This window comes from Clytia hemisphaerica, unplaced genomic scaffold (assembly GCF_902728285.1).
Source record: "Clytia hemisphaerica strain Z4C2 unplaced genomic scaffold, Clytia hemisphaerica genome assembly, whole genome shotgun sequence".
NCBI lineage: Eukaryota > Metazoa > Cnidaria > Hydrozoa > Leptothecata > Clytiidae > Clytia > Clytia hemisphaerica.
The window spans coordinates 444077-471630 of NW_027103824.1; the positions used below are offsets into that span (position 1 = coordinate 444077).

General features: G+C 35.0%; 2 protein-coding genes across 2 annotated transcripts; both read right to left on the bottom strand.

Annotated features, from left to right (window-relative positions):
• Window positions 1–9583: 9583 nt before the first annotated feature.
• On the bottom strand, window positions 9584–16096 carry LOC136806686 (tetraspanin-33-like). Its single transcript, XM_067063274.1, has 9 exons — window positions 15936–16096; window positions 15567–15758; window positions 14925–14999; window positions 14121–14216; window positions 12758–12877; window positions 12419–12472; window positions 11395–11520; window positions 10115–10202; window positions 9584–9759 (listed from the first exon to the last, which is right to left on the bottom strand). Exons 1-9 carry the CDS (start codon window positions 16044–16046, stop codon window positions 9740–9742), a joined length of 882 nt encoding a protein of 293 aa, XP_066919375.1. The 5' UTR covers window positions 16047–16096; the 3' UTR covers window positions 9584–9739.
• Window positions 16097–24308: 8212 nt separating this feature from the next.
• On the bottom strand, window positions 24309–25493 carry LOC136806687 (flavin reductase (NADPH)-like). The gene has a single exon (XM_067063275.1). It carries the CDS (start codon window positions 25479–25481, stop codon window positions 24876–24878), a length of 606 nt encoding a protein of 201 aa, XP_066919376.1. The 5' UTR covers window positions 25482–25493; the 3' UTR covers window positions 24309–24875.
• Window positions 25494–27554: the final 2061 nt, after the last annotated feature.

Here is a 27554-nt window from a genome sequence, read left to right on the forward strand (position 1 = left end):
TCAAATAGTCAAATTCAGAAAAACTAATCAGAAAAAACAGAGTTAGAGATAGGAAATAGAGAAAAAGAGGAAAAGGGCGGAATTGGTGATTGAAACTAGATCTTTCCTGCAGAACGCCTGCGAGCTCCCGCTGATGAAAAACTTTAATCTGTTAATCATTTTCTCAAGCAAACAGTACCATGAGATCAGGTAACTTACGCCTAAGGAGGCAAACATACATAGCCCTGGCTGGTCATTAAAATACAAAGTCAAATCAAAATAAAAATGGTAGAGTAGAGCAGTCAGGACCTCTTTGGTCTTTTTTAACATTAGTTCGGATAGAATAAAAACATACCTGTTCATCCGGTTCACCACGTGGATAAAAAACGTATGGAATGAAACCTGACAGAATGTTTTCAACCAGATTTATTCAGATAAAGCTATAAGAGGTTCATTACTTGTGGATTTTAAAACCTACATAAGCAAAAACGAAAGTTGTTGGGAAGGAAAGAGTAAACGCAAGACAGAAGGTTTGGTTGTGTTGATCAGGTATGTTTTTATTCTATCCGAACTAATATTATAAAAGACCAAAGAGGCCCTGACAGTCAGGGCCTCCTTTTACTTTATCGATATTACGCAAACGGAAGTGCGCTCTAAATTATTTTGGTTTCGCTTTCGATTTCAAGCAAAGGTCTTAGCAACAGGGCGTACATAGCAACGGGTCTGGGTAAAAAAATCTAAACATAGAATTCAAAAAAAATTCCGATCATCGTATAGAGTACTAAAGAATAGCCCCTTTCTATGTTTATTTTGTTCTACCTTGTAACTGAAATCTTCAAAAACCTTTGTCCGCTATCAGCACGCGCGGTAATCTTTGCCCGCTTCAATTCTTAGATAATGAATAAGAGAGGTGTGCTTAGCTAAGCCGTGCTCGCGGGCGATAAATTTATGTTTACTTATCTGATGATTGCTTAGAGCATGAAACTCCGAGTTATGGATTTTGAAATTTTTTGGTTTTGAAATATATTTTTGATTAAAGCTCTACTCCTGGTTGGTTTTATCGAGCACTCTTTGAATATGATTTCACCTTATTTGATTGATGTTTACTTATCTTGGTATTTATCCAATGAAAAGGATGTTGACAAAATATGCACGGCGCTGACAAAATATGCACAGCATTGATTATGACATCATTAAATATGTCAATGTCAATTCAACGACCGTTTAAGAAAATAATTCGTAGATAGTTTTTTTTTATCTTGAAATTTAGAAATACGAACAAAAAAAGAATCAAATTTGATATTTGTTTCCTATCTAGGGTAGATTATATTAGCGTTAGAATACGGTAAATTTTCACGAAAAATACCGATGGCGGTACGTCCAATCGCCCCCACAGGAAAGTTCCAATTTTTTATTATCGGGAAATCGGGGAAACCGGTTCACCACGTGGATAAAAAACATACGGAATGAAACCTGAGAGAAGATGTTTAACCAGATTTATTCAGATAGAGCTATAAGAGGTTCATTACTTGTGGATTTTAAAACCTAGATAAGCAAAAACGAAAGTTGTTGGAAAGGAAACAGTAATACTGTTTCCTTTCCAACGCAAGACAGAAGGTTTGGTTGTGTTGATCAGGTATGTTTTTATTCTATCTGAACTAATATTATAAAAGATCAAGGATGCCCTGACTGCCTGACTGGTCCTGACTGGAGTAGAGTGGGTGAGTGGGTGAAAAACTTTAATCTGTCAATCATTTTCTCAAGCGAAGAGGATGCAAAGGGATTATAGCTTTACGATAGTGCCGCAGATCATCAGTGGATAGTATTCAATGATCATTAATACATTATCCCTTTATTTTCATTCCTAGCAGTTAGCCACACTAGCGTCCCGCCAAAATGCGTAAAAGATTAATGCTGCGAAAGCGCTATATCGTTTACTTGACTCTCAAGTAAAAGAATGCACCGCAAAACTTCTAAAGGGATTCATGAAAAAATAACCCGGCGCTTTTTAATGAAATTAACATTTTCAAAAACTTTGAGAAATTGCCTAAAATTTGAGCAATAGATGAAAAAATTTGAGCCAAGCCAACCTTGAAAACTAATTTGAAGATCAACTTACCAAGAAAAAGATCTACAGGACCCTGCCGACGTACCGGACTTAACAAACACAGGACAAGCGAAAGTATGGTGTAAAATGAGAATTTTTTTTACCACCGGACAATTTCTACACCGAGCTTAAGGATGTCGGATGTCCAGTGTCGGAGAAGGATTTTTTTCCCACCGGACAATCAAAACACCGGACATGACCAGTCCAGTGCGTCGGCAGGGTCCTAGATCTACGGGGGAGGCGGAACCCACCTAGATCCGCGCACTGCCGGATAGGCTATCTCCCGGAAATTTTGCCGGACCTCAAACAATGACCCATTTACATGTGCGTAATTGTTTTTACTTTAGCGTATAAACAAGGCCTTAAAAATTGAAGCGCTGTCTCGGGAATTGAATGACAAATTTTGGTTAGTTGATTTTGGCTGCTGCACGTTTTATTTTGTTTCCAACTTTCAAGTTTTAATTAATATTGTCTTGCGAACTTGATTCAGGTAACTCTCATCCTTGTTGTTGAAATGTATCCTGTCAGTTAGTCACACTAGCGTCCCGCCAAAATTCATATCAAAGATTAATGCTGCGAAGGCGCTATATCGTTTACTTGACTCTCGAGCAAAAAAATGCACCGCAAAACTTCTAAAGATATTCATGAAAAAATAACCCGGCGCTTTTTAATGAGATTAACATTTTCAAAAACTTTGAGAAATTGCCTAAAATTTGAGCCATAGATGAAGTAATTTGAGCCAAGCCAACCACCTTGAAAACTAATTTGAAGATCAACTTCACAAGAAAAAGATCTACGGGGGAGGCGGAACCCACCTAGATCCGCGCACCGCCGGATAGGCTATTTCCCGGAAATTTTGCCGGACCTGAAACAATGACCCATTTACATGTTCGGAATTATTTTTACTTTAGCGTATAAACAAGGCCTTAAAAATCGAAGCGCTGTCTCGGGAATTGAATGACAAAATTTGGTTGGTTGATATTTGGCTGCTGCACGTTTTATTTTGTTTCAAACTTTCAAGTTTTAATTAATTGTCTTGCGAACTTGATTCAGGTAACTCTCATCCTTGTTGTTGAAATGTATCCTGTCAGTTAGTCACACTAGCGTCCCGCCAAAATTCATATCAAAGATTAATGCTGCGAAGGCGCTATATCGTTTACTTGACTCTCGAGCAAAAAAATGCACCGCAAAACTTCTAAAGGTACTAAAGATATTCATGAAAAAATAACCCGGCGCTTTTTAATGAGATTAACATTTTCAAAAACTTTGAGAAATTGCCTAAAATTTGAGCCATAGATGAAGTAATTTGAGCCAAGCCAACCACCTTGAAAACTAATTTGAAGATCAACTTCACAAGAAAAAGATCTACGGGGGAGGCGGAACCCACCTAGATCCGCGCACCGCCGGATAGGCTATTTCCCGGAAATTTTGCCGGACCTGAAACAATGACCCATTTACATGTTCGGAATTATTTTTACTTTAGCGTATAAACAAGGCCTTAAAAATCGAAGCGCTGTCTCGGGAATTGAATGACAAAATTTGGTTGGTTGATATTTGGCTGCTGCACGTTTTATTTTGTTTCAAACTTTCAAGTTTTAATTAATTGTCTTGCGAACTTGATTCAGGTAACTCTCATCCTTGTTGTGCAAAAACATCCTGTAGATGACTGATGTTGTTTTTTCTGAAAGCTAGATTTCCTAGTGTGACTAACTGCCTGTAGATGACTGATGTTGTTTTTTCTGAAAGCTAGATTTCCTAGTGTTACTAACTGCCTAGAAAAGGAAAAATAGAAAAGTTGTATTCAAAAAACTGATTTTCGTCTCGCTTTTGCAGGACTTTATACCTTAAGTGCTTGCGTGCAGCATAGGGTACAAAGTCCAAATATGCGTTTCCCATAATTTTTGAAGTGTTAGGTCTATACTGCTAGACGAAGAAGACCATATTAGTTGCAAAACGATGGAGCGTTTGACGTGGCATGTTACACACTTGTTATTTGTTAATCTCATCGGGAGATAGGCGCCTGGCACAAGTGTTTCAACTGGTATTCCAACGAAGCCATATTTTGGTTTGTACAGAAATTTCGCCCGCTCAAATCTAAACAACAAAATGGTCAATCTCACTAAAGCAAAACATTGTGGCCACGGCATTTCCCTAGATAAAAATTCTGGTCACGTGACCATCCGTGATTTTAGACCAATGAAAACGCTTCATTTCCCCGGATTAAAGTTGTGTCTACACTAACACGCGGGAAATGGCTAGAAAACGAGAGAAAAAACCGGGTGTCAAATTAAATTTTTCTTCCTTCTTGCGGCAAACATAAAAGACTTTAAGAGGCCATTTATTTAAGAAAGGGGTGTTATATCATAAATGAATTATGTAAGTAAGTGATATTTTAAGTAACAAGCTCATTAACAATTTTATTTTGAAGTTTCTTTTTAAAAACAGAACCCCCGTGCTATAAGATAATCTCATTTTCTTAACTTATGGACCCAATTGGAAGTCTTTTTAATACAGATCATTTGGCAGTGTAGTTGCAGCCTATACAAGAATTGGAATCTAAAGTCTGAAGTCGTAACTCCTTGTCAGTGACCCCGCAGAGAAGTTTTTAAATGGCAGACACTGACTTTAGGTTGGTTTGGAAATCGTTTTATTTTGAAATGTAATCTTCACTTTAGATGAATACTTTTATTTATTTGGATTCATGAAAGGTTCAAGGTTTGTTTACTTTTTATTTCAAATTATTTCATTGATTTATTGAGCTGCAATAGCTGAATGAAAAACGAAGATTTTTGATAGTTATCATCGTGGGCTTGGCCGCCATTTTGAATTTCGATTTTTTTTCTCCTGTACAATCTGTGACGTGATAGAGAGAGAGTACATTTTAGTGATTGATTGATAACTTTGGTATGTATTTGTTTATGTTTGATTTTTTATTTCGAAGACCAGCCTACAGCTATGTCGAGATTGCAAGACGTATGTCGAGATTAAACGACTCTACGGTAGTTTTTTTACGTATCAACATGGGACGTCAACCAACTGAGGAAGAGAAGAAAGAATTCATGTACATAAAAAAAATTGGGGGTCCAAACTGAAAATTTAAATAAATGTTGCCCACCATGGTTGGGCAACGAGAAAATTTTGGAATTTTAAGGGTAGAAATCTGCCATTTTAGCCTACATTTTGATAGAATGTAAGAGATAATAAATTCAATAGAAAAATCCTTAACTTATTAACTAAAACAATAGTGAGGGGGTATTTTACAATTTCCTAATTAGCCCCCCAGAACTTTAGTGTAACCCTTCAGCTCCCCCCACTTTTTTAGGCCCCCACTGAGTTTAAAAAATGAGACAGCTTTTAAGCCAATTTGAGATTTACAACCCCCCAAATAAGTGGGGGGGGGGGCGGAGGCATGTTTCTTCACTTCCAATACGTCTTTTTAATTTGTAAATTTAAATGAGGATTAGAAAAGTTGTGTTCTTGTCTTGTGTGTTGTGATGGCAATGGTCGTTGGTCTGCAGGGCATGATATGAAAGTTACACCAATTGATGGTACCTCTCAGGTAACTTATCCCATGTCTCAAAAAAAGTAAGTATTAACATAATTCTTAGATCCCAGTGTCGATGACGAAAGAAATGGCAATTTTAAGACATACCAAAAGCAAAGCTTGTTCCTCATCTGTGGTGTGCTGCTGACTCCACCTTACACAACAACAATTGAAATAAAAAATCTAAGAAAAAACACAAGAGCAGAAGCTATGAAGCCATCTAAAAGTGGAGACGAATCATCCAATCTTGCATTTCCAGCAAACACATGCCATCTTTATCTCGCGCTTGTGCAAAACTTAAAATTTTAATCGCTGATTTGTATTTAAATTTCCAGTCGGTCTCAACAGGATTATTTGTTTATCTCGGTCCCGGGGGAGATTACGTGCCGCCGCAAAATTTTTTTCCGTAAGCGACCCAAGCCCTCATTTAGCGGTCCAAGCCCTCTTTTTAGAATTCTCTGATTGCGCCAGCGGCCCAAGCCCTACTTTAGCGGTCGTAGCCCTCCGAAAAGTATTCTGCGGCTCAAAATAGCGGTCCAAGCTAGATTTTTGACATCACATTCGAACACTATGCTCGGACTTTGTCGACTGTGGAAAATTTTTTTTCTTGACAGATCGGGAAAATTATCGGAATTCGAAATGCATGAGGGCGGTACCGATTAGTGGGGCGCCCCTGAAATTTCTTGAAATTTCTTGAAAACAAATTTTTTAGCCTTGTAGCCTAGAAGCCTTGTAGCCCTCTTAGCCTTTTAGCCTAGAAGGAAAATGATCAAACTTCAAGAACTACAGTTTTTTACACGAACATACATATCTTTTTTATTTGAATCAAAAAATTACTATATCATACGAATAATTATTCCAAGTCAAATATAACATATAAAAATTTTCCCTTTACATTATTTGTATGATTTTAATAATCATGAACTATAAAACGAATAAATACGAGAAACAAAAACGTTAAAGGAGCAGCGAATTTTGAAATCGCCACGGTAATATGATTTGAAGGGAAGAAAATCCCAAAAGCTCGCGTGCATAGAACAAAAAGTGAACTATGGAAACAAATTTGGTTAATTATGAATTACAAATTTTGTGGTAAAATTCTTCATTAATAAACAAAAAAAACACACTGTGATAATTAAATTAATCATAGTGCCAAAAAATCTAATTTTATTTACATGAATATGAATGAAGAAGATCGAAAAATTGAAATAAAGAAAACTGGGTTATTCTCATGCAAAAGAAAACTGTTCAGCTTCTAATGTAAGAACAGACATTTCTTAAATTAAACTTTGCAAGATAATTAAAATTAAAAACAAATGAAAATTTAACCGCATAAGCCAACCACCCAACGGCAAGAGCAACACTCTAAAAACATGCCAAAATATAAAACAAAGGTGAAAAATAATAGTAGATAATATCTGTTTTCAAGTCATGACCTATACTTAACCTTCCTTTCGAATAACAAGTTTAAGGTCAACATACTGGTCATTCATACGGCAATCTAACCTTTTTTTTAAATGAGGATTAAGGGGAAAATGAGTACCGTCGTTTTGAATAAGATTCCCATTTCTGCACTAAGATTCTTGTCACTTTTCCGGAATCTTTCCGCTATTTTTTCTGGGATAACCGGCAAGAGATTGGAAAGGGTTCGTTTCTAAAGGTACGGAAAAAATTTACTCACGAAACTGCCTAACTTTCTGAAGCATATTTCATACTACCCGAAGTCCTTTGCTTCTTTTTCCAATAGAAAAGAAGCAAAGGAATCTTAGTGCGGAGATGGAAATCTTATACAAAACGACGGTAATAAAAAAATACACTTTATCCAAGGCAATATTTCGCACACACATTATGCAAGATAACTACGCAGATGGTTATATGAAAGATACATAAACTTATGTAGACAATATAGCCTGTTCACTATCACTTAGATAACAGTTTTTTATAGATACTCAATTCTCATTGTTTTTGATATTTGAAAGAATTTTTTGTTTTGCAATTGAAAGTCCTTGACAATTATGCAAATGAAAATGAACGGACTATGAATACGTGCACATTTTTATGAGAGTCGGCAATTTCTAGCTCAGTCCCGATTGTTCTAAATTGAGATATTTCAGGCTGAAAATGACTAGACTGAAAATAACCAGTATTATCTATAACTTTCCCTTCGAAATCCCACTTAAATTACCTTTGGAATTAATTAAATTATCTATTGATTGAGCTTAGAAATTGTCTCATTTTAATATTGTTAAACTCCAGCAAAATAATAAGTGTTGAGGATTTTACTCTATATTAAACGAGTTCCCTTTTTTCCCAAACACACTAACAGAAATGTCGAAACAACATTGCAAATTCCATAATCCAAACCCTTACAACAACAAAAGAATCATAATTTGGGTTCTTCTCCTCAAAAAATAAGCAACTGGAACCAAAGCATGTAACTTTCTCTTCTCTCACCAAAGTTTTAAATATTCCTTCTTTGTTTTTTTTTAAACCAGGAAAATCTCCAGTTTCACAACGAGAGCTTTGGAAGCAGAGAAGTTGCTTACAACATTGTCAAAAAAACCTATCGAAAGTAAATCATATGATTTTAATAACAGAAAATAAAAGAACAAGGAGAGATTTTTTTAATACGATCATATAAACGTTATAGTATATCAAAAAAATCTCTGACATATGAGGGGCATCTGAGTCAGGTCACACATCTCTTAAAAAGTTTTTTTTTTCCAGTGAATAACATAATTGCGGCAATAAGGCGATTTACTCCATCAAATAAAAATACATTTTTTAACAATTTCAAGTCTATGACCCAGTTCAATTTTTACATATCCTCTTTTACTCTACAGTTTTTAATATTTATATGACCTTATCAAAAAGTGTTTTTTTATTTTAAGAAAGAGAAAGAACTGGAACTTGAGCTGCTTGATTAGAGTCAATAATGTATAAAATTGCCTCTCAAATAAGATGAAAACCAAGCACTAACTGAAATCCAATCCACAACATATAATACGTTTTTTCGTTCCGTCGAAATGTAATATAGAGGGTAATCTTCAAATAGAGCTTACTAAAGAAAAAAAGGAAATAGAGGGAGAGAATTTTAGTATCTAAAGTGCATTCTGATTTCAAATTTCGTAAATCGCGTTTTTTATAAGAATGTTATTTTTTTGGGTCTTCTTGGGTTTTAAGCCTAAAAGTGTTCTAAATTTGTTCTTATTTTTAGCACTTTGTGAGAATTTTGGTGTAATTTCTCCGATTTATTTTTTGGTTTAATTAAATCGTAGCCTAAATCAGGCAAAGCCCTAGAATGTTCTTACAATTGTTCTAAAGTTTCTGGCCTCAAAGAATCTTTTCTTACAGAGATAGAACCTACAACCAACTCAATGCGGAAGATAAGAATTATCACTCAGATGCAAATACCCTACAGTGTAAGTCAGGATTTCGAAATAAAGCAGGAAAATCTAATACTTTCGTTAGCCTAGATTGGTTAAAAGATAATTATCAAAAACTCTATGAAAGGGCATTAACACCGCCCTAAATATTCGGATTACACTCTCTCATACACACAAACCTCTACATATTATTAAAAAAGCAAGGTACATAACAGTACAATATATACATGGTACGCTTTTGGAAGGAACTCAAACGCTATATCGCGTTTTCGTATTTCTCTCGTACTGTGAAAAGTCTCTCCCAAAAGTACGAACACAGATTGTAACACTAAGCCCGAATCAAGACTAGTTTTTATAGTTTTTAAGATCACCTGAATCTAATATTTTGTTGATTCAGCTCGTTTTTTCTTAGCTTTGGCGAGTATAATTTTTATATGATGATTTACCTCTTTAGAATCTGATCACATATACTTTTTGGAAAAGACTTTTTTATCCCGATCCAGAAAAGACGAGGCCATTCATCTGGTTAATTTTTGGGACTTTTTTCAAACCAAAAGAATGGCTTAATTTAGTTTCGGATCGGATCGGATTATGTAAATTTGATTTTAGTTTCATAATTGAAGACTTTACACATGACAAGATCACATTCAAAATATTTTCAGCAATCCAGTCTCATTCACAAACCATCAGTGATCATAGAATTGATGGCCATGGGTTTTAAATCTATCTGTACCCTGGGTTTTCTAAAAAAATAAAAAGACAAAAAATTAATTATTGACTTATAAATTTATTTTCAGATAAAAAAAAAAGTCTACAAAAGTTATGTAAAAAATTGCATGCTTTATGTGCGTAGAAAAAAAAAACTTGTACAAATCTATGGTTTCGAAAAACTCCGAATTGAATGTCCTCAGTCAACATTCAGTGATCAATGGATAAAATTTGAAAACAAAAAAACAAGTCACCAATAAATAAAAAAACTGTTCCCTATTTTCCTTTTTTGCTTCCGACCTCTACGTGAAATCTGTATAAAGGAAGCGAGTGCGTGATATAATACGTGAATAACGTGAACGTGTGTGTTTTAAAACATTAGTGACTCACGGTTCCCACGGAAATTAGGTTGGTTCCATTTCGATTTTTGTCGTCTGATACCATCAACCAAGTGATGTGCTAAACCTGTAGTGACCAACTGAAAAAGAAAACAAATCAATATTTCAAAAATTGGTTTGATAGAAATAAATGGTTCTTTCAGGCATTTTTTCTAGGCACTTTTTTATGTCCATATATCAGCCAAAAAAAGAGTTTAAAAATTTTGAAAATCATAACTCACAATCCATATTTCCTATCAAAATCTACCTTTTACGTTGTTAAAAAAAAAACTAATATTATCTACGTATGGCCCCCCCCCCAGCGGTTTGCGTGAATGCATGAATGGGCATTTTCGGTTGCATGAATGTGTGAAAATTGGAAAAAAAATGCGTGAATGCGTGAATTGAAAAAACTTGCGTGAACGTGAAAATTCACTTTTTGATTGCGTGAATACGTGAATCTGGGCTATTTTGTGCGTGAATACGTGAATTTTCCCTATTTTCCACCGATCATTTTCCCGATTTTCCAATGTTTCCCCGATTTTTCCCGAAAATTTTCCGATTTCCTGAAAAGTCGGGTTATTGCGTGAAACTCGAGGAAAATTTGCGTGAATGCGTGAATTTCGAAAAAAAATTGCGTGATTGCGTGAATTGAAGGTCCGCTGGGGGGGGGCCTCACGTATTACTTGGGCGTTGCTCTGGACCCCCTTGAGGGCCTAAAGCACCCCCCAAAGACTCTCAAATTCAATGTGGTTAGAATGTGGTTAGAAAAATACCTGTCTTTAATTTGTTTTCCTAGCCATTAGTATTAATGTTAGACCCTTTTGAGATTTCGAGCCATTAGGAGCTACTTTCGAAGGAAGTATTGATGAATAAAATAGTCAAAATGTACTGATTCTTATAAAAAAAGATGTACTCGTTTTTAATAGGTTAGACAGACTTTTTTTAAAGATGTGAGAAAATACTCGAAAAGACTCGACTCGATGCGTAACTTGAGATGAGCCGTTGAATTCGAAAGTTCACAACCTTTCAACATCCAAGGCCTTTAAAATTATTTTTGCACGCAGTTAAAAAGTAAACATATCTCTGGACCAGAAGATCTCTTAACGGTGGGAAATTATGACGTAAAATTGGAGCAATAAATCTTAAAGGTGACAAGTTTAGTCGACTTTTGACTTAGTTTCATTTAATGTTATTTATTTTTAATACAAGCCTTGGAGTAAAGAATAAGACTTGTTTAAGAGCCTGGCCGAAAAATAATATTCAATAGACAATGATGGAAGTCATACTAACCTGAAGTAAGACCATAGCTCCTCCAACGCATACCAAGAGGATCAAGTTATCTTGGTTCAAAAACTTGTCAAAGGTCTTTTGCAAACAACCATCAGTATAGATTACTTGGCTTCGCTCGACATCGCTCTAAGAAATGATAACACAACTTCAAAATCAGAAGACAAAAAAGAGAAAAGTTTATTTCATCAGTTCGGAAAAATTATCAAATTGGTACAGTGACGCCTAAATATCCATGTCGCACATTTAGTAAACAACCCCCTCCACCATCGCTTCCATATCACAACCTTAAAACAACCAAAATAGACCTTTGACGAAACCCACTTAAAAATTAACTTCTGTAAAATGAAGATTTTGACAATCACAGTTCAGTTTGTTTTGATCTAATAAGAAATCCCTGAAAATTTTGTTTCATTTGGTCTACCAGATCAAAAGTTTCACTTTCGTTTTCTACAAAATTCCTCTTATTTTGTAAACTTACGATCATTTTCCATACCCCGCCTCGTTTTCATGTAAACCTTTATTGTGAAGCAATGAGAAATGCTTTTAATTTGGTTGAATTTTGAAATGACGTCATAAAATTGATCACGTGATAGGTTTCGGGAAAGGTCTATTAGCATAAGTCCTTATCTCAGCAACTATTTTGAAATCCCTTTTTTTTCATATAAGACCGGAGAAAATAATCTTTAAATTCTAGCCGAAAAAAACAACAAATTATCCGATACACGGAATTAGATTTTAGTAGCCGACCCTTCTAAGGACTGGGGAATTTAAAATACCAAATGCCGCATTAGGGCAAAATGGGTTTTAAAACACTTTGAAAGTACAAAAATAGACGCCATACCATGCCATTGGTCTCATTTGTGGTATATTGTGACCAAAGATTGTAAAAATGCGCAAATTTTCGCCTTATTATCTATTTTTTACCACACGAACATATCACTAAATGGTTTTTTTAGGGCATTGCTATTTTTCAATATCTAGCGATCGAAATTTCTTCATTGAAACATTTAATAGTGAATCTTACCACTTCTGGCTTTCGAATACCGTAAGCACATTGCGCATTCAATTCTGTCTTGTACTATAGAGAGAAAGAAGATTGCAGTTTGTAAAAAGATCTGTTCGAAAAAACCTGACGATTGGCGCTCAAGCTATTGATTGAGTCTATTCCCTTTTCTATTGGCGCTAGAGATGAAAGATTGAAGGCTGAATTAGAGCGCAACACCTGCTCTCAGCTCCCACTTTCCATTTTCTCCGTTTTGGCAAACTAAGATTTTCTTTTAAAAAAAGGGACTCAATAGAATGTGATTAAAACTTCATCGTAGTTTATCCTTTAATGGAAATAATAATAATAAGATTATCATACATCTTTGCAGCAGGAGTGTGGTACACTACACTTTTCACCAGACTTGTTTAAGTCATTGGTACAATTGAAGTAGATATTCCCTTCCCAATCTTCAGGTCCAGCTACTCCACAACATTGCATCTAAAGGTGTGAGAATGTGATTATTTACAAGTTAATTATTTTCCCTGAAAGGGTCATTAAAATTTTACGACATTGTTGTTTATTCATGTATTCATCCAAAATTTGTAAATAGTGTACATATGATGATGTTTTTGATTTTTAGTTTAAAATTCTGTATTCGATAATGAGTGTAAGTTTATTTTACGAAAAGCTTCGTATTTTACTCAGTAAATAAATGTGTTTTTTAAATTAATATACACGTCTTTTTTTTTTAAGAAACACACTTTTAAGAAACATGAGGCTCAGAATGCCTAAAAACCAAGAAACATCTAAGAAACATGCTGAGGCTGAGAATGAGAAAATAACATTTTTCAATTCGGTTTTTTATAAGAACCTTCCAATCAAGGCTAATTATGTCAAAAAGTTTAGAAACATGTAAGAAACATTTAAGGCTCAAAAGGCCGATTTCTTAAGAAACATTGAGGCTGCTTGGTAAAACTAGTTTCTTAAAAAAAAAAACGTGTATGCTGACGAAGCTTATTGATTGATACAGATTTATGTGATAGTCTTTGTAACGAAGAAATACATAAAAAAAACACAAAATTAAGGCAAAGTTTGCACAGTTTCACGAATAAAACGAAGCCTCTACACCTCATCAAAATTGACCTAATCCCATTTAAAACAGGCATCAATTAGTTTTTAGAACGAACGAAGTAATAGTTATCCCATAATAATCCCGCGGCATTATCATATGACATGTTCTATTTTTGTATTTTATATGGACTGCAAAAGACTTCAGTATAATTTACTAACGGAAGAAAAAAACCATTTTAAAGCATTGGGCTTTCCAGAAAATTTTTGTACATGGGGGAAGGGTTGTGGAGGATATAATAATTTTTTGAAAATCTACCCCCGGACATTGTGAATTTTGACCCCACCCCCCAGAACAGATCTCACCCCCAGACAAGCATCAGTTGACTCCCAGACATTCAAAATTACTCCTAAGCAGAGCAAATTTGCCTAAAAAAACAAGGCAAATTTTGAAGATTTTTCACTACAAATTTTTCACAGACAAAATATCCAATGTACCCTCCACCCCCTCCCCATGTACAAAAAATTTCCGGAAGAGCCCATTTGAATTGTAGAATTGATTGTTAAGAATTATCAACAATAAAAAATCATTGAATTTAAAAATGAATGAAAACCAGGTGCGAAAAACTAATCATTCCATGTTAGAAATGATAAATGCAAAACAGAAACATACCTCCATTTGAACCCAATCCATAATGGATTGCAAATCGGGATCATCTCTGTAGTTCGAAATAGTGTCCTTCAAAACGTCTTCTACATTTTTCTTGACCTGTTAAAATTCAATCGAATAAAAAAGGAGACGTTGATAGCTCGCAAGATGATGAAGGTATTTCTACAAACTGTTATAAATTTGAGTCGATTGAGCTTCAAAAATCGACGGGGGGTGAAAACTCTCAAAACTTAATAAGCGGGGGGGGGGGGTTGGAATGAAAATGTCCCGGGTGGAAACATTTTGAAAAGGAGGCTAATAGCAGAATTAGAAAAAAAGAGAGGAACTTTCAAAAACATTTCCCCAAAAATTAATATAATAAGCAGGGGGTTGGAATAAGAATGCCCTGGATGAAAAATTAATTAGCGGGGGATGGCTACTAGGTACCCGAGAGTATATTAGGATTCAAGGAGGTACTACCAATGAGCTTCAGGGGTATTTTTATCTTCTATCTTTCTCAGCGTCATTAGGTATTGTTTTTTTTCGTCTCCTGCTTTTTAAAAATGTCTTATTTATTACAATAATCTTATTTTTTCAGTTAAAACAAACTTGTTTGAGCAATGCTTTTTCTCGCATCATCAAAGGCAGCTTCCTGGCACGCTCTAAGCAAGCTTAGTTCTACTTTTAAACATTATGGAGTCAAAATATGAAAATAGAAATGATAGTCTGAAGTAGAAATACAGGTTTTATGGCATTGACCTTTAATAGAATTGAGATTTTCTATTTCATGGCCGAGTTGATGTTTCCTGATTGCCCAAAAGATTTTACCTTCTCTCGATCAACATAAACATATACTGCTATGGCAACCTCCAATAACAATAACACATCAATAGTGTATTCAAACTAAAAAAGAGAAAAAAAGAAACCCATTTTGATTTCATTTACTTTAATTTATAAAAACGAAACGAAACTGAAACATGATAGCAATGTTACCCCCCATTTTGAAACCAATATTTTGAGAAGGACTTACTAAATAATTTAATTCCTTACCACAATGTATCATGAAAAATAAAGAAAAATCATCAATTCAGTTTCAGTGTTTGAAAAGTACGTTTTTTGTAGTCACCAAAACAGAAAACGGATAAATCTTAGAATTATCCTACAAACAAAATGAAATAACTGCTCCCATGCAGTACGTCAAGCAACAATAACTTTTAATAGGAACACAAAACCGATTTTGAAAAACTATTCCCTTCCAAGATATAGATATTTGAGAGAATTCAGAAAGAACTACTTTGCCTTGGCCCTTGCACATTGTCTGTTATAAACTTTTTGAAATATGAAAGTAAGAATTTAAGCAAAATTATTCATGGTCAATACTTAGTTTTGAATCGATCTAGAAAAATATTCTTGTGTCTGAACTAAAGCTAGTGGCAAAACATTTACTAGCCATAACATAAGAAAGCTTACCGTTCTCAATAAACAAACGTTTTCTCTCAGTGAACCAATACAACCCACGAAAGCTAAGAAGAACACTATAGATCCAATGATAATGAACAGGTTAGCAGGATCCATGTACCATGGTAATGTATTACCGATTTCCCCAAGTGATTTCTGTGTTTTGGCGTAAACACCAATCAAAATCATAACAAGCCCAACGATCTAGATATAAAAAAAAACAATTAGTTATTAAATTATTTTGTTTAGGTGTAACATTTTCTTTTCAGCAAACTCATAAGAATAAGTTGTGGAATTGACTAGATTTTCGAAGTTGTAAGGACGTTGGCACCATGGGATTTTACTTTAGTAAAAATATATATATTTAAAAAAAGTTCTTACCCAAAAGAGAACATTTAGTGCAAACAGTAAATACTTGATAACCAAGCTGACCTCTGATGGCCCCGTCGATCTGGTTCGCTCCACATTTCGGGGCATGACTTGATTTGTCATAAATCTTTACCACTAAAAATATCTTTATCACTACTAATTCTAAAATTACAAAAAATTCATTTTGATTGAAGGTCAGAATTCCAAGATTAGCCAAACCCAGGGGTACTGTGATTTGCACTACAGCAAAAAAAAAACATTTCAACCTTGCTTGGAACTCCATATTAAAATTAAAGGTTCAAGCATCTGCTATGCTGCGTGGAAGCTGGGTAGAATGCACTACCTGCCTTATTGATATACTATGAAAAACAAAAATGTGTATGACCTGGAAGGCTCATACAATCTGTGGAACCTAGAACCTATGGTATTCTTTGGCATAAGAGCATAAAAAAACATAAAGACATCTTATATTGGAGTATCCAAACTTTTATTTTATAAGTTCCGAACTTGTTTGACATCAATTTTTGAGTAGATATGGTGGCTAATCAGATAAATAGTGATTCAGAGTGATATAACATAAATTTCCTCCCCTAGCCCTTGGTTCTATCAATTTCAAAAAAACCTTGTTTTTATAAATGGGGTTAAGCTAACATGACAGTATACTAAAAAGTAGCTTTCCTTTGCTGAGTCCTAAAAGCAATAAAAAAAATCTTGTCAGTGATTATCCAAGTCTCAAAAGATGCTGAGGATTAAAAAAAGCCTGTGTGCTTCCCCTTTTCTTTGTAAAATGCCATATCATTATGTCAAACTTGACTTCTCTGAAGTGGCAATTTTTGTACAAAAATGGAAAAAAACTGTGGAGCACCTCAAAACGTAGAGAAGTCCATCAGTCAAGGGACAAAATCGTTTTTTATATGGTCTGATCTTTTACCTTCAAGAGACCATTTTTTAATCTAAATTTCTAGAAAATACACACAAAAAGCAAAAGTGCACTCTAAAAATGAAAGAAATCTAATGTTGGCAAACTTTTGAAACGTTTGGATTGTCAACAAAGCACTGCAAAATATCTTCAAATACAAAAAAAATTTATTTCGTCTTATTACGGAAGCCAATTAGTGCCATTTAGATTTCCCTTTAACTTTCTAACGACAAGACTAAAAAACTAACGACGAAAATGAAAAATTGACGACGATAATGAAAAAAAATCTTAATTCGTTTCGTCATCGAAATAACGATACGTAACTTCCAAATTCTCCATTATCATTATAATGAAAAAAAAGTTAAAAAAAGGAATTGCTCATTTTTTGTTGTCAAAAAAATCGACGACAAATCTCGAAATAAAAATTGACGTCATAAATTATTGATTAGGGTCTTGGAATAGTGTGTGTAGATAAAACCCAATTATTAAGAGATGATAGCCTGTAGACTCAGTAGTAGGCTACCTTGTGCTTGACTACTGTTGACCTGTTGACGCGTGTAGTGTACCCTACTTTACGTAAGTATGAGATATAGTATGGACACCATGGTTGTATATATCGATATGTATGGATTCCTTATGCTATATATGTCAGTATGTTGTCCAAAAAAAATGGTTCACATTGGGCATACGCCTGAAAATACTTCAACCAAATAGTTCCACCGTCAAATTTTTATTTTCGTCATCAGTTTTTTATTTTCGTCGTCAATTTTTTATTTTTGTTGTTAGTTTTTTAGTTTTGTAGTTAAAAAATTAAAGGGAAATCTAAATGGCACTAATGGGCTTCCGTATCCTATAGCGCCCCCAAGACAACTCTTCACCATGATATAAATGCTCTCTTCTAACTTAACTGTCTATGGCCAACAGCCCCCATGAAACATTTCACTTTTTTTCAAAATGGCTGTGCCCACTACTTTTTGCTAAGTTTCTTAATTAATGAGGGTGCTGATTCTGAATTTAAATGTTGCCAAGCTTGAAAACCCACAGTTTTGTGTAATTTGAGTTCTTGTGTTTCCAGACAAAATTCTAAGGCCAAAAAATCATGATTTTAGGTGGGTCTTCAAAATCAAATGAGACCTCCATACCATGAAAGGTCTTTAAACTGAGCAAAAAAAAGTACTAGAACAAATTTCCAACTTCCCTAGATCAAAAATTATTGACATCTTTTGACAATTTTGAACAGTACTTACTTACTTTTGGATACTTTTGGATTTGTTTGAGCGTACCGCTCTGGCAAGAATCTTTTGATCCACACCACAATCTTCATTCAATCCATAATTCCTGAAGGAAGAAATGGATCAGCAGAGAGATTTCATGTCTAAAATTGAGTTTGAGTCAACTCTCCTGCACCCTGTATAACCACGGATTTGGGGTTCATCGGGAATTTTTTGCAAGTGTTTGTCAAGTGCATTTTTGAATTTGTCAACAGTTAAATTTTTCAAGTTTCTAATGCTCTTTGGCATTGCATTGAAAAGTTTTGCTCCTTGTATAGTCAGGGTACTGTCGCGTAATTTTGAATTGTTTGGACCGGCGTATTTGCTAAAACACATTCGTCCTAATCTTGGATGGTCTTTAGATTTGAAGCAATCATTGATATTTGGCACAAGATTTTCCAATATTTTCCAGGTGTATATGATCCTGTAGCGTTCTCTCCTTCTTTGAAGTGAGTATATTCTAAGCTTCTTTAGACTTTCCCAATAATTTTGGTGTGTTCCTTTTATTTGTTTCAAGAATGATTTCTGGATCTCTTCAAGTCTTTGAATAAGACTAATAGTACTGGGGCTCTATAACGCTGAGCAATATTCCAGTATAGGGATCACAAGTGATTTATAGAGATTGATCATGGTATGTGTAGAGCGGGAAGTGAAGGTACGTAATATCCAAGAAATGATGTTTTTGGCTTTTTCAATTATTGATTCAATTTGATGTTTAAATAGACAATCATTGGACATAAGAACTCCCAGGTCTTTAACATATTCCTTTCCTTCAATTTTATCTCCTGATGGTGAGGTATAGTGAGATTCATTTTTGATTTCTATATTTGAGCCATAACGTAGCAATTCAAATTTTGCATCATTCAATTTCATATTGTTTGCGATTGTCCATTGATATAAAATCTGAAGGTCTTGTTGCAATATTTTTACATCTTCAGCATTCTTTATTGACTTGGTTGTGCGAGTGTCATCTGCAAAGGACTTGACGATAGATTGGATAACATTCTCATCTATGTCTCCAATGAGTATCAGGAAAATCAGGGGTCCAAGTACACTTCCTTGTGGTACACCTGAGATAACTTCTTGGTTGTTTGATTTCACACCATTAACCACTACAGTTTGTTGCCTGTCTCTCAAAAAGGACTCTATCCAATTATAGATTTTACCAGTTATTCCTAGCCTTTTGAATTTCGACAGAACAATTGAATGATCCACTTTATCGAAAGCTTTAGAAAAGTCTAAGTAAACAACATCTACATTGGTCTCTTTGTCCAAGTAAGTTTAATATAAGATCATGTTGTTCAAGGAGCTGACTCAGACAAGATCTTCCACTTCTAAAGCCATGCTGATTTGGGTTGAAAAAGTTATTTTCGTCCATGTGTTTGACAATGTGTTTTCTGATGACTTTCTCAAAGATCTTTATAACGTGTGATGTTAAGGCGACTGGTCGGTAGTTTGCAGCCAGTGATTTGTTTCCTCCTTTGTAGATTGGGGTTATAGTTGATATTTTTAATTTGTTTGGAACAATTCCTTTTTCCAGACTGTTTTTCCATAGATGGCACAATGGGATGGCTAATTCTTCTTTACATTGTTTCAGGACTATTGCTGGGAAACCATCTGGACCAGCAGCTGAGGATGGTGATAATTCGTCAATGGCTTTCATTATGTCATTTTCAGTGACTACCATTTCTGATATTTCAGTGGTTTGTGTGTTGAAAGCTTGATCGTCAGGTGACATGGGTTCACTGAAGACTTTAGCATATTGATTTGAAAGGATGTCAGCCATTTCTTTATTCTTCATTGTAAGGTTCCCATTTTTGTCTATTAGTGGTCCAATTTTAGTTCTCACTTTTGATTTCTTCTTGGCGTATGCAAAGAAATATTTAGAATTCTTTTTGATTGATTCAATAGCTTTATTTTCCGCAAACTTTTTTGAATCTTGGAAGGATTTTTGCAATTTTTTTTCGATTTGCAGCAGCTCCTCTTTGATTTTTTTCTTTCGGGTTTGAGTTACTTTTTCTTTCGGGTTTGAGTTAGTACTGCAGTGTTTTCTACAAGCAAAACAAAGACATACCACCCATCAAATCACCAATTGTTTAGCATACAATGTCAGATATTGAAATTAAAGAAAGTGGGGTGTCCTTTCACTCACTATTATCTAGACTTAACTGTCAGAGAGCAAAAGGGCTGTAACATTATCAGCAAGGTTTCTGAAAGAACCAACCCTAACATCAATAAACAAAACATCATTTTGCCAAGACCACTTTGTCTCCCCAAGGACTGGCTACATGTTTTCATTGTTGTTTCATTAATGTTTACAAGGGTGGAAATAAAGATGGCATTTGGAGGCTTTCCTGAGAAATAAAAATCAGCAGATTGTATTAAGTGGTAAACATTCACATTAAGGCTTATTATTTTGTCTGGTGTACCATTGTTGTTCTTAAATATTTCAATAATATGCCTTCTTATGTCCAATCTGATATCCCCTAATATCTGCTGATGCTTATTCATATTGTATCATAGCAAGCATTGACGATCCTTTCAAACTTTACAAGCACCTTTCAGCTCTACAATCGAGTGGGAAAACATGGAATTTCACATATAATGCAGAAATTACCCCACAACAACTTATGTTATTAAAAGTTTGGCGGCGTGTACAGTAATTGAATATGACTTTTGCTTGCTCTCCCATTTTAAACTGGCCCTATTACCCAACTACATTTGGTTGTAAAATAGTGAGACTAGAGAGTGTGGTGAATATTTTACCAAGTGGTTGGGAATATCTATCAAGCGATCATATTAAATTTGCTTCTCTTCAAAACTAAAAACAATTATATTCACTCTTCTCTTAGAACAAGCACTTCAAAAGACCATAACATTAGACAGAATCTCAAACTGAAAAATCACCCGCGAAGGTAAAAAACAATCCTTATTCGGCTGACAGCAAATTATTCTCCTGGGAATAGAGCCGCCAAATGATCAAATCAAAACATTGATTAAGTGTGACGTCATAATTACTGCTTTCAGTTTGCGTGTTTTGAAAGTTTGATGTGTGTACTCCGTCTTCGTGGAATTTCTTAATGGCATGAAAACAGAATATGCAATGTCTTTAAGAACAAATTCCTAAAAGGCTTTTGTTGTTCTTCAAATATTTCCTTTTGGATTAAGAAATTCCATCTTTTATTGTTCTAATGATTATAATATTTATTTATAAGATGCTTTGTTGTCTTTTTAATCTTTGTGTAAACTTGCATATGTTTTGCATACATTCCAACTAAATCCAACCACGGCATTTTCGTTCCTGTATTTTTGCATACAATTCAAGATGGCGGACGCAAAGGCGAAAAGGTCTATTTGAAGATCAACTTCCCAAGAAAAAGATCTAAGGGGGAAGCGGAACCCACCTAGATCCGCGCACCACCGGATAGGCTGTTTCCCAGAAATTTTGCCGGACCTGAAACAATGACCCATTTACATGTGCAAAATCATTTTTACTTTAGCGTATAAACAAGGCCTTAAAAATCGAAGCGCTGTCTCGAGAATTAAATGACAAACTTTGGTTGGTTGATTTTGGCCGCTGCACGTTTTATTTTGTTTCAGACTTTCAAGTTTTAATTAATTGTCTTGCGAACTTGATTCAGGTAACTCTCATCCTTGTTGTGCAAATACATCATGTAGATGACTGATGTTGTTTTTTCTGAAAGCTAGATTTCCTAGTGTGACTAATTGGAAGAAGACCATATTAGTGGCAAAACGATGGAGCGTTTGACGTCACTCCCGCGACAAGTTACACACGTTATTTGTTAAAATCCCTTCGGGGGATAGGCGGTTAGGTGGCGGGCGTTCTCTAATCCTCCAATCAACGTCCAGTCATTTTGAATGAAAACAAAAAAGTTAAAAAAGGGCGCTCGGTAGTAGCTCCTTATTATTCCTCTCTGATAACACCAGGGTCAAATAGACCTTTTTTCAAAGAGGCCACCCTGTTGAATAATTATGTAGTCCAGCAGAAAAACAATGATAAAACCATGCATAATTATTACAATATGCATGATACAGTAATTATGCATGGCTCTATCATTGTTTTTATGGCTGGACTACATAATTATTCAACAGGACGTCCTCTTTGAAAAAAGGTCTATTTAGAAGAGGGGTGTCCAAGGTAAGACCAACATACAGAAGATATTCAATGGCGACTTTGAAAGATACTTTGATTGAATAGACCTTTTTTCAAAGAGGCCACCCTGTTGAATAATTATGTAGTCCAGCAGAAAAAACAATGATAAAACCATGCGTAATTATTAAAATATGCATGATGAAGTACACTATCATTGTTTCTATGGCTGGACTACATAATTATTCAACAGGACGCCCTCTTTGAAAAAAGGTCTATAGCTTTGAAAATCTGTAAAACTGACACTTTTTTTGATTCATCTTCAGAAAAGAAAACATATAATACAAACCTTCTTGGATAAATTTGATTTCATACTTCATTGTTGTATAAATTTCTACTGTCGTTGCAGAGTTGAAATTGAATGTCGAAAAGAAATCAAATCAAATCGAAAGCATACCTAGGCAAAAAAGCAAGAATTTTCTCGTCGCAAGCAGCCGCCATATTTGTTTTCGGGAATTTATTTCGATTTTATGGAGAACATTACGTCATTATGTCTCCACCGCGCGGGTGGTTTTTTATTTTCAGCAGTTCCTTATCATTAGATCAATCATTCAAATAATGAATGGTTTAATTTTGCTCAGCATTTTTTGATAGAAACTTATTACTCATTGTTTTTACTTTTAATCATTTGATAATATTAATATGCCATCGACTGCACGAGCTGCACGACCACGACACAAAATACACATCCTATACCAAAGTTGCACTTACACAAATGACAGATTGAAACTAAAATTTACCCCTAAATTTCGAAAAAAATATCAATCGTAAACAAAGGAGTTGCTAGATTCAATCTGTCATCAAAAATGCCGCGCATTTTTTTAAGGCTTCACTTTTTCTTGCCTGAGATAGAAAGTTAGAGAGGGGTTAGAGATTGAACTCTAGCCCTTCGGGGGCTTTAAACTCAATGGTGTGGACTAGATTAAACCTTCGTCAATTCGTCAATTCGTCAATTTCTCTGAAAACTTTGGCCAAGACCCGGGGGGTATACTAAGGTTACGAGCTGACTTGGGGGGGGGGGGGGGTACCACCCGACTTTCGAACTTTGGACCCTTTTTTATACCCGGGACTAAAAAGGAGAAAACAAAGGAACATTTTGAGAATTTTACGACTCTTAGCAGGACAAATTTGACCAATTTTGACCAAATTTCGATCTTTCAGGGGGTAAAAAGTTGAAATTCTTCCGACCCTTAACGTTTGGCGGGAAATCCAAAAAAGGTATTAAGGCCTAAACCCCCGAGAAAACTATTTAAGAATAGTGCAAATGTTTCAAAAACAATTTTTATGTAGTTTCGAAGCCCTTAGCCTAACTTAGAAATTTGAACACTTTTTTTGAAAATTTCTCTTTATGGTGGCCCACAAGAGGGCACAAGAGACAGCGGTTTCTGAGATTTACATTTAGGCGGTTCACCCCGGCAAAGATTCAGAAAAGAAAAAGTTTTTCAAGGTGAAATTGTGCATGTGATTCCTTAAAGAGTGTCTCTATGAAATGAGTGAAAGCAGTTTTTGAATAAAGTCCTTCTGTACCCTGTAATTCGATTTTTCGTCTAAATGTTAAAATTTCATCAAGTGGGGGTTTACCAACTGGACGGTATATGTGCGACGAAAAAATGTGGCTTTTGGAATCGCACCCTTACAGTACAGAGAGAAATCGGTGATTGGGTAATAAAAGAAATATGAAAAATTGCACCCCAAAACCATCCACTGATTTTTTTGATCTGGGAACAATAGATTTTCTCGAGGAACTTCTATCCCCATTGGAATTTTGATAAAATTTTCATTCCCGTTGTGTGAAGAGGTTCCACCGGGACTCTGAGACAGGTGTGCTATTTTTACTGGTATATACCCTCTGTCTAATTAAGTGACCTGATAAACTCTTCAAATCTGCATTTTATCTCGATGATTTTCAAGGGCGGAAAGGAAAAAAGATATCAGTGCTTGATGTTCAATTACTCTATAGACCTACCATGAGCACCTCACAGTTTAGTTTTCTCAGAAATAAATCGACAGAGTCAGGAGAGTATTTTTTGCATTTTCAGCCATTTATTTATCTAAATCGCGATATATTTTTAATGTAATGTAATATGCAAAGTCTTATAAGCAAGTGTGGACGAAAAAGAAAATGAAGTAATTTTCTTGATCATAGATTTTTCATAAATATTTAGGAATAAGTTACTGAATAAATTAAAGTCTGTCTATGGTCTGTCTCAAAAGTATGTGGACGCTTTAGTTTTTGAGCATTTATTTATTTATTTATTTATTTATTATTCATTTATTTATGCTATATTGGAAAGCTATGCTCTGTTGGAAAGATATTTCAAAGGAGAATAATCTAAAGGATAAAGATTTTTGAAAAATTGAAAAATAAAGAAGAAAAACGAAGTAAATATTTTTTCTACTGTTCTAAAACCATGATATCAAGCTTTTTAGAAAATTTAAATCTTGCTGATTTCAAATCTGTGTTCACATTTTACGTATTATTGTCCTAGATAAAAAGTTGCAGCATTGTGAAGTTGGACAATTTTTACTGATCCTGGTCATTTTTGACCATTTTAGGCCGACTTTAATACATTATTATACAAACAATCCAATTACTTTTTACAGGCTGCATTGTACAGCTGCACAGGTTTTCCATCCCATTCTGTATTTTCCACACAGTTTGCAAGAAACAAGGCGACATCAGTTTTGGAAATGGCTTTGATAGACATTCCAGTCTTGGAAGTAGCGTAATAATCACCCAAAGGATCGCCTTTCAATTCACAAGGACGAACAACTGTATAACCTTTCTCGAAGATAAGAGAATCTGCTTTGTCACAGTCAACGATGTTCTTTCGACCAACCACCAAACTAAGCAATAAATTAACAGCAGTGGAGCTACCACCCATTCCTAATGAGGTGATAAAATAACAACGTTTCGGCTTTGCTTTGACGACATTAGATGCCAGTTTTTCCATGATACGCACACCAGGACCTCCACCAGCACATGAGATGAGGATATCAACATCTTGACAAACTTGAGCAATGTCCTCTTCATTCAAAGCATCGCCTTTGATGACAGTCACTTCTGGGTTGTCTTTTTGTTCCACTTTCTCTGGTGTCCGCGCAAGCATTCGTACACTGTATCCTTTATCGAGGAGGTAATTAATAAGTGGCACTCCACATCCGCCTGTACCACCGATGACACCCACTAAAACCATTTTTATAGTTCTTGTACTGAAAAAGATAGTAGTGAATTAAATTGTACTATGTACCACAATTAGAATATAAGGTGGTCGGGTAGCTCAGTCGGTGAGGCATTTACCTTACAATCATTCGAAGTTTGTGGGATCTAGGCGGTAAGTTACTGGAAGCTGGGAGAAGGTGTCACGCTCTACACTTTTTTTTTTATAAGAACCAGTAAATTTTTGTTGAGGCTCGGCTGTTCTTATTTTTTTGGCACTTTGAGCCTCAAATTGTTCTTATCCTGTTCTTATTTCTAAGGCAAATTTGGGGCATTATGGGGTATTTTTGGGTTCGCACCCTAATTTCATTAATCTGGCCCTTATTTTACTTATAACTCAGCAATTCCAGGCTCAGGGTTGTTCTTAAATTGTTCTTATTTTTTGGCGATTTTGAGCCTCATTGTTCTTATAAAATTGTTCTTATAAAAAAAAAAAGTGTACCTCAGCATGCTATCTCCCAGATCTAGTGCAAAGAGAAAAGGGGATAGACTGCCTTACTCCTAGCCCTGCCGAGAGCCACCAGATGAAAATACTAACTTTATTGCTTACTTAAGAAATAAAGAGTACGAAGTTGTTAATTTTGCCTGTAGCTCCATTTGTAAATGATTTCTGTGGTCTCGCATACTTTCCTTCATATTTCAGAAAACTTCCTTTACAAAAGGAATATGGTAGTTTAAAGCCCTTCGGAGAGACCCTTAACTGTACTACCGTGAAAAGCACAGGTTCTTTGAAAACTTAACCTCTGATACTCAGGGTATAACTGTACTCCTCAGGGGGGGGGGGGGGGTCTTGCAGTTACTCCTTGACACTATGTGGAGTAACTGCAATTTTGGACATTTTCTTCAGACACCACCACCCTTGCAGCTATTCCATAGTGTACTAACCGATTTTACCCTCAAAATTGGTGTATACCACCCCCAAAAATGCCAAATCTGGCAATTTTTTCACTGAATTCCTCATTTTTGATACCATTTTACTGGGTACGTCTTATTAACGACCGTTCAAGAGTTAAATATCTCAATCATTTTCCAAGTTTGTTAAAATATCTTTCATGCCTTGATTGACAGATTGAAGAAAAAATTTTGTGATTTTTTTTTTTACTTTTGAAAAAAATGTTTTGAATTTTTTTGCTTCCGGAATTTTCAAAAACCTAAAATTTTAAGTGAAAAATTGAAAAATGTGCTCACTTAGTACACCATATCCTACCAAAATCGACAATTTTGGGCTTAGGCACCACCCATGTTGCAGTTAGTCCACTGGTGGAGTAACTGTTTTCCCAAATTTTGGTTTATATACCACCACGGTAGTAATTGTCATAGTGTTTATATAATAACTGCTTGACCCCCCCTGTACTCCTCACCATAACACTAAATCGTGCACTGAACATTTTGCTCTCATCATGATATCGCTAAAATCACTAAAATTATTTCATATCATTCAAAAATGTTGAAAAATAGCCCAAATCACGTATAATTAATACCAAGCTTTTTTCCCTAACAGACATACATGTCAAAATCTTGATCAAATCCACACTAAAATGATTTGGCGAATCTCGCCATGACGCAAACCAACCAAGCCTTTTTATATTCTTTAAATCCTAAAGCAAGGCTAATATGAGCACGAGCTTTGATATATATTGCCTCATCATATAGTTCATTGAAATACTACTAAACTAAGCTTTGCAGTAATTCAATGTCATGCAAATGTCAGTTATATTATCTACGTGCATTTTAAAATGAATAGAATGCAGTTAATCTATTAAACGTATTTTGTTTCTGGCTTTAATATCTAAGTAATTATTATTAATTATAAGAAAAGGGTACCTATACCACCAGAGTAAAATTAATATCAAGCGACGTAAGGTTATCAGATCTAAAACATATTCAAGCATCAATAATTCTTCTCAAAGTACACCACCAACTAAGTTCTAAGTCATATCCCCCATTTAGATTCAAAAATTGTCCATCCTCTACTATTTGCTTAAATCTTTCATCATTTTTTACGTTGGAATTAATTTTTGTTTCTTACAAAAAGATAGGAGAGCATAAT

Coding starts and splice junctions, on each gene's coding strand:
- LOC136806686 (XM_067063274.1), bottom strand. CDS start 16,046: ATGACAAATCAAGTCATGCCCCGAAATGTGGAGCGAACCAGATCGACG. Junction 15,759..15,935: donor CACTAAATGTTCTCTTTTGG/GTAAGAACTTTT, acceptor TTTTATATCTAG/ATCGTTGGGCTTGTTATGAT. Junction 14,217..14,924: donor TTTATGTTGATCGAGAGAAG/GTAAAATCTTTT, acceptor GAATTTTAACAG/GTCAAGAAAAATGTAGAAGA.
- LOC136806687 (XM_067063275.1), bottom strand. CDS start 25,481: ATGGTTTTAGTGGGTGTCATCGGTGGTACAGGCGGATGTGGAGTGCCA.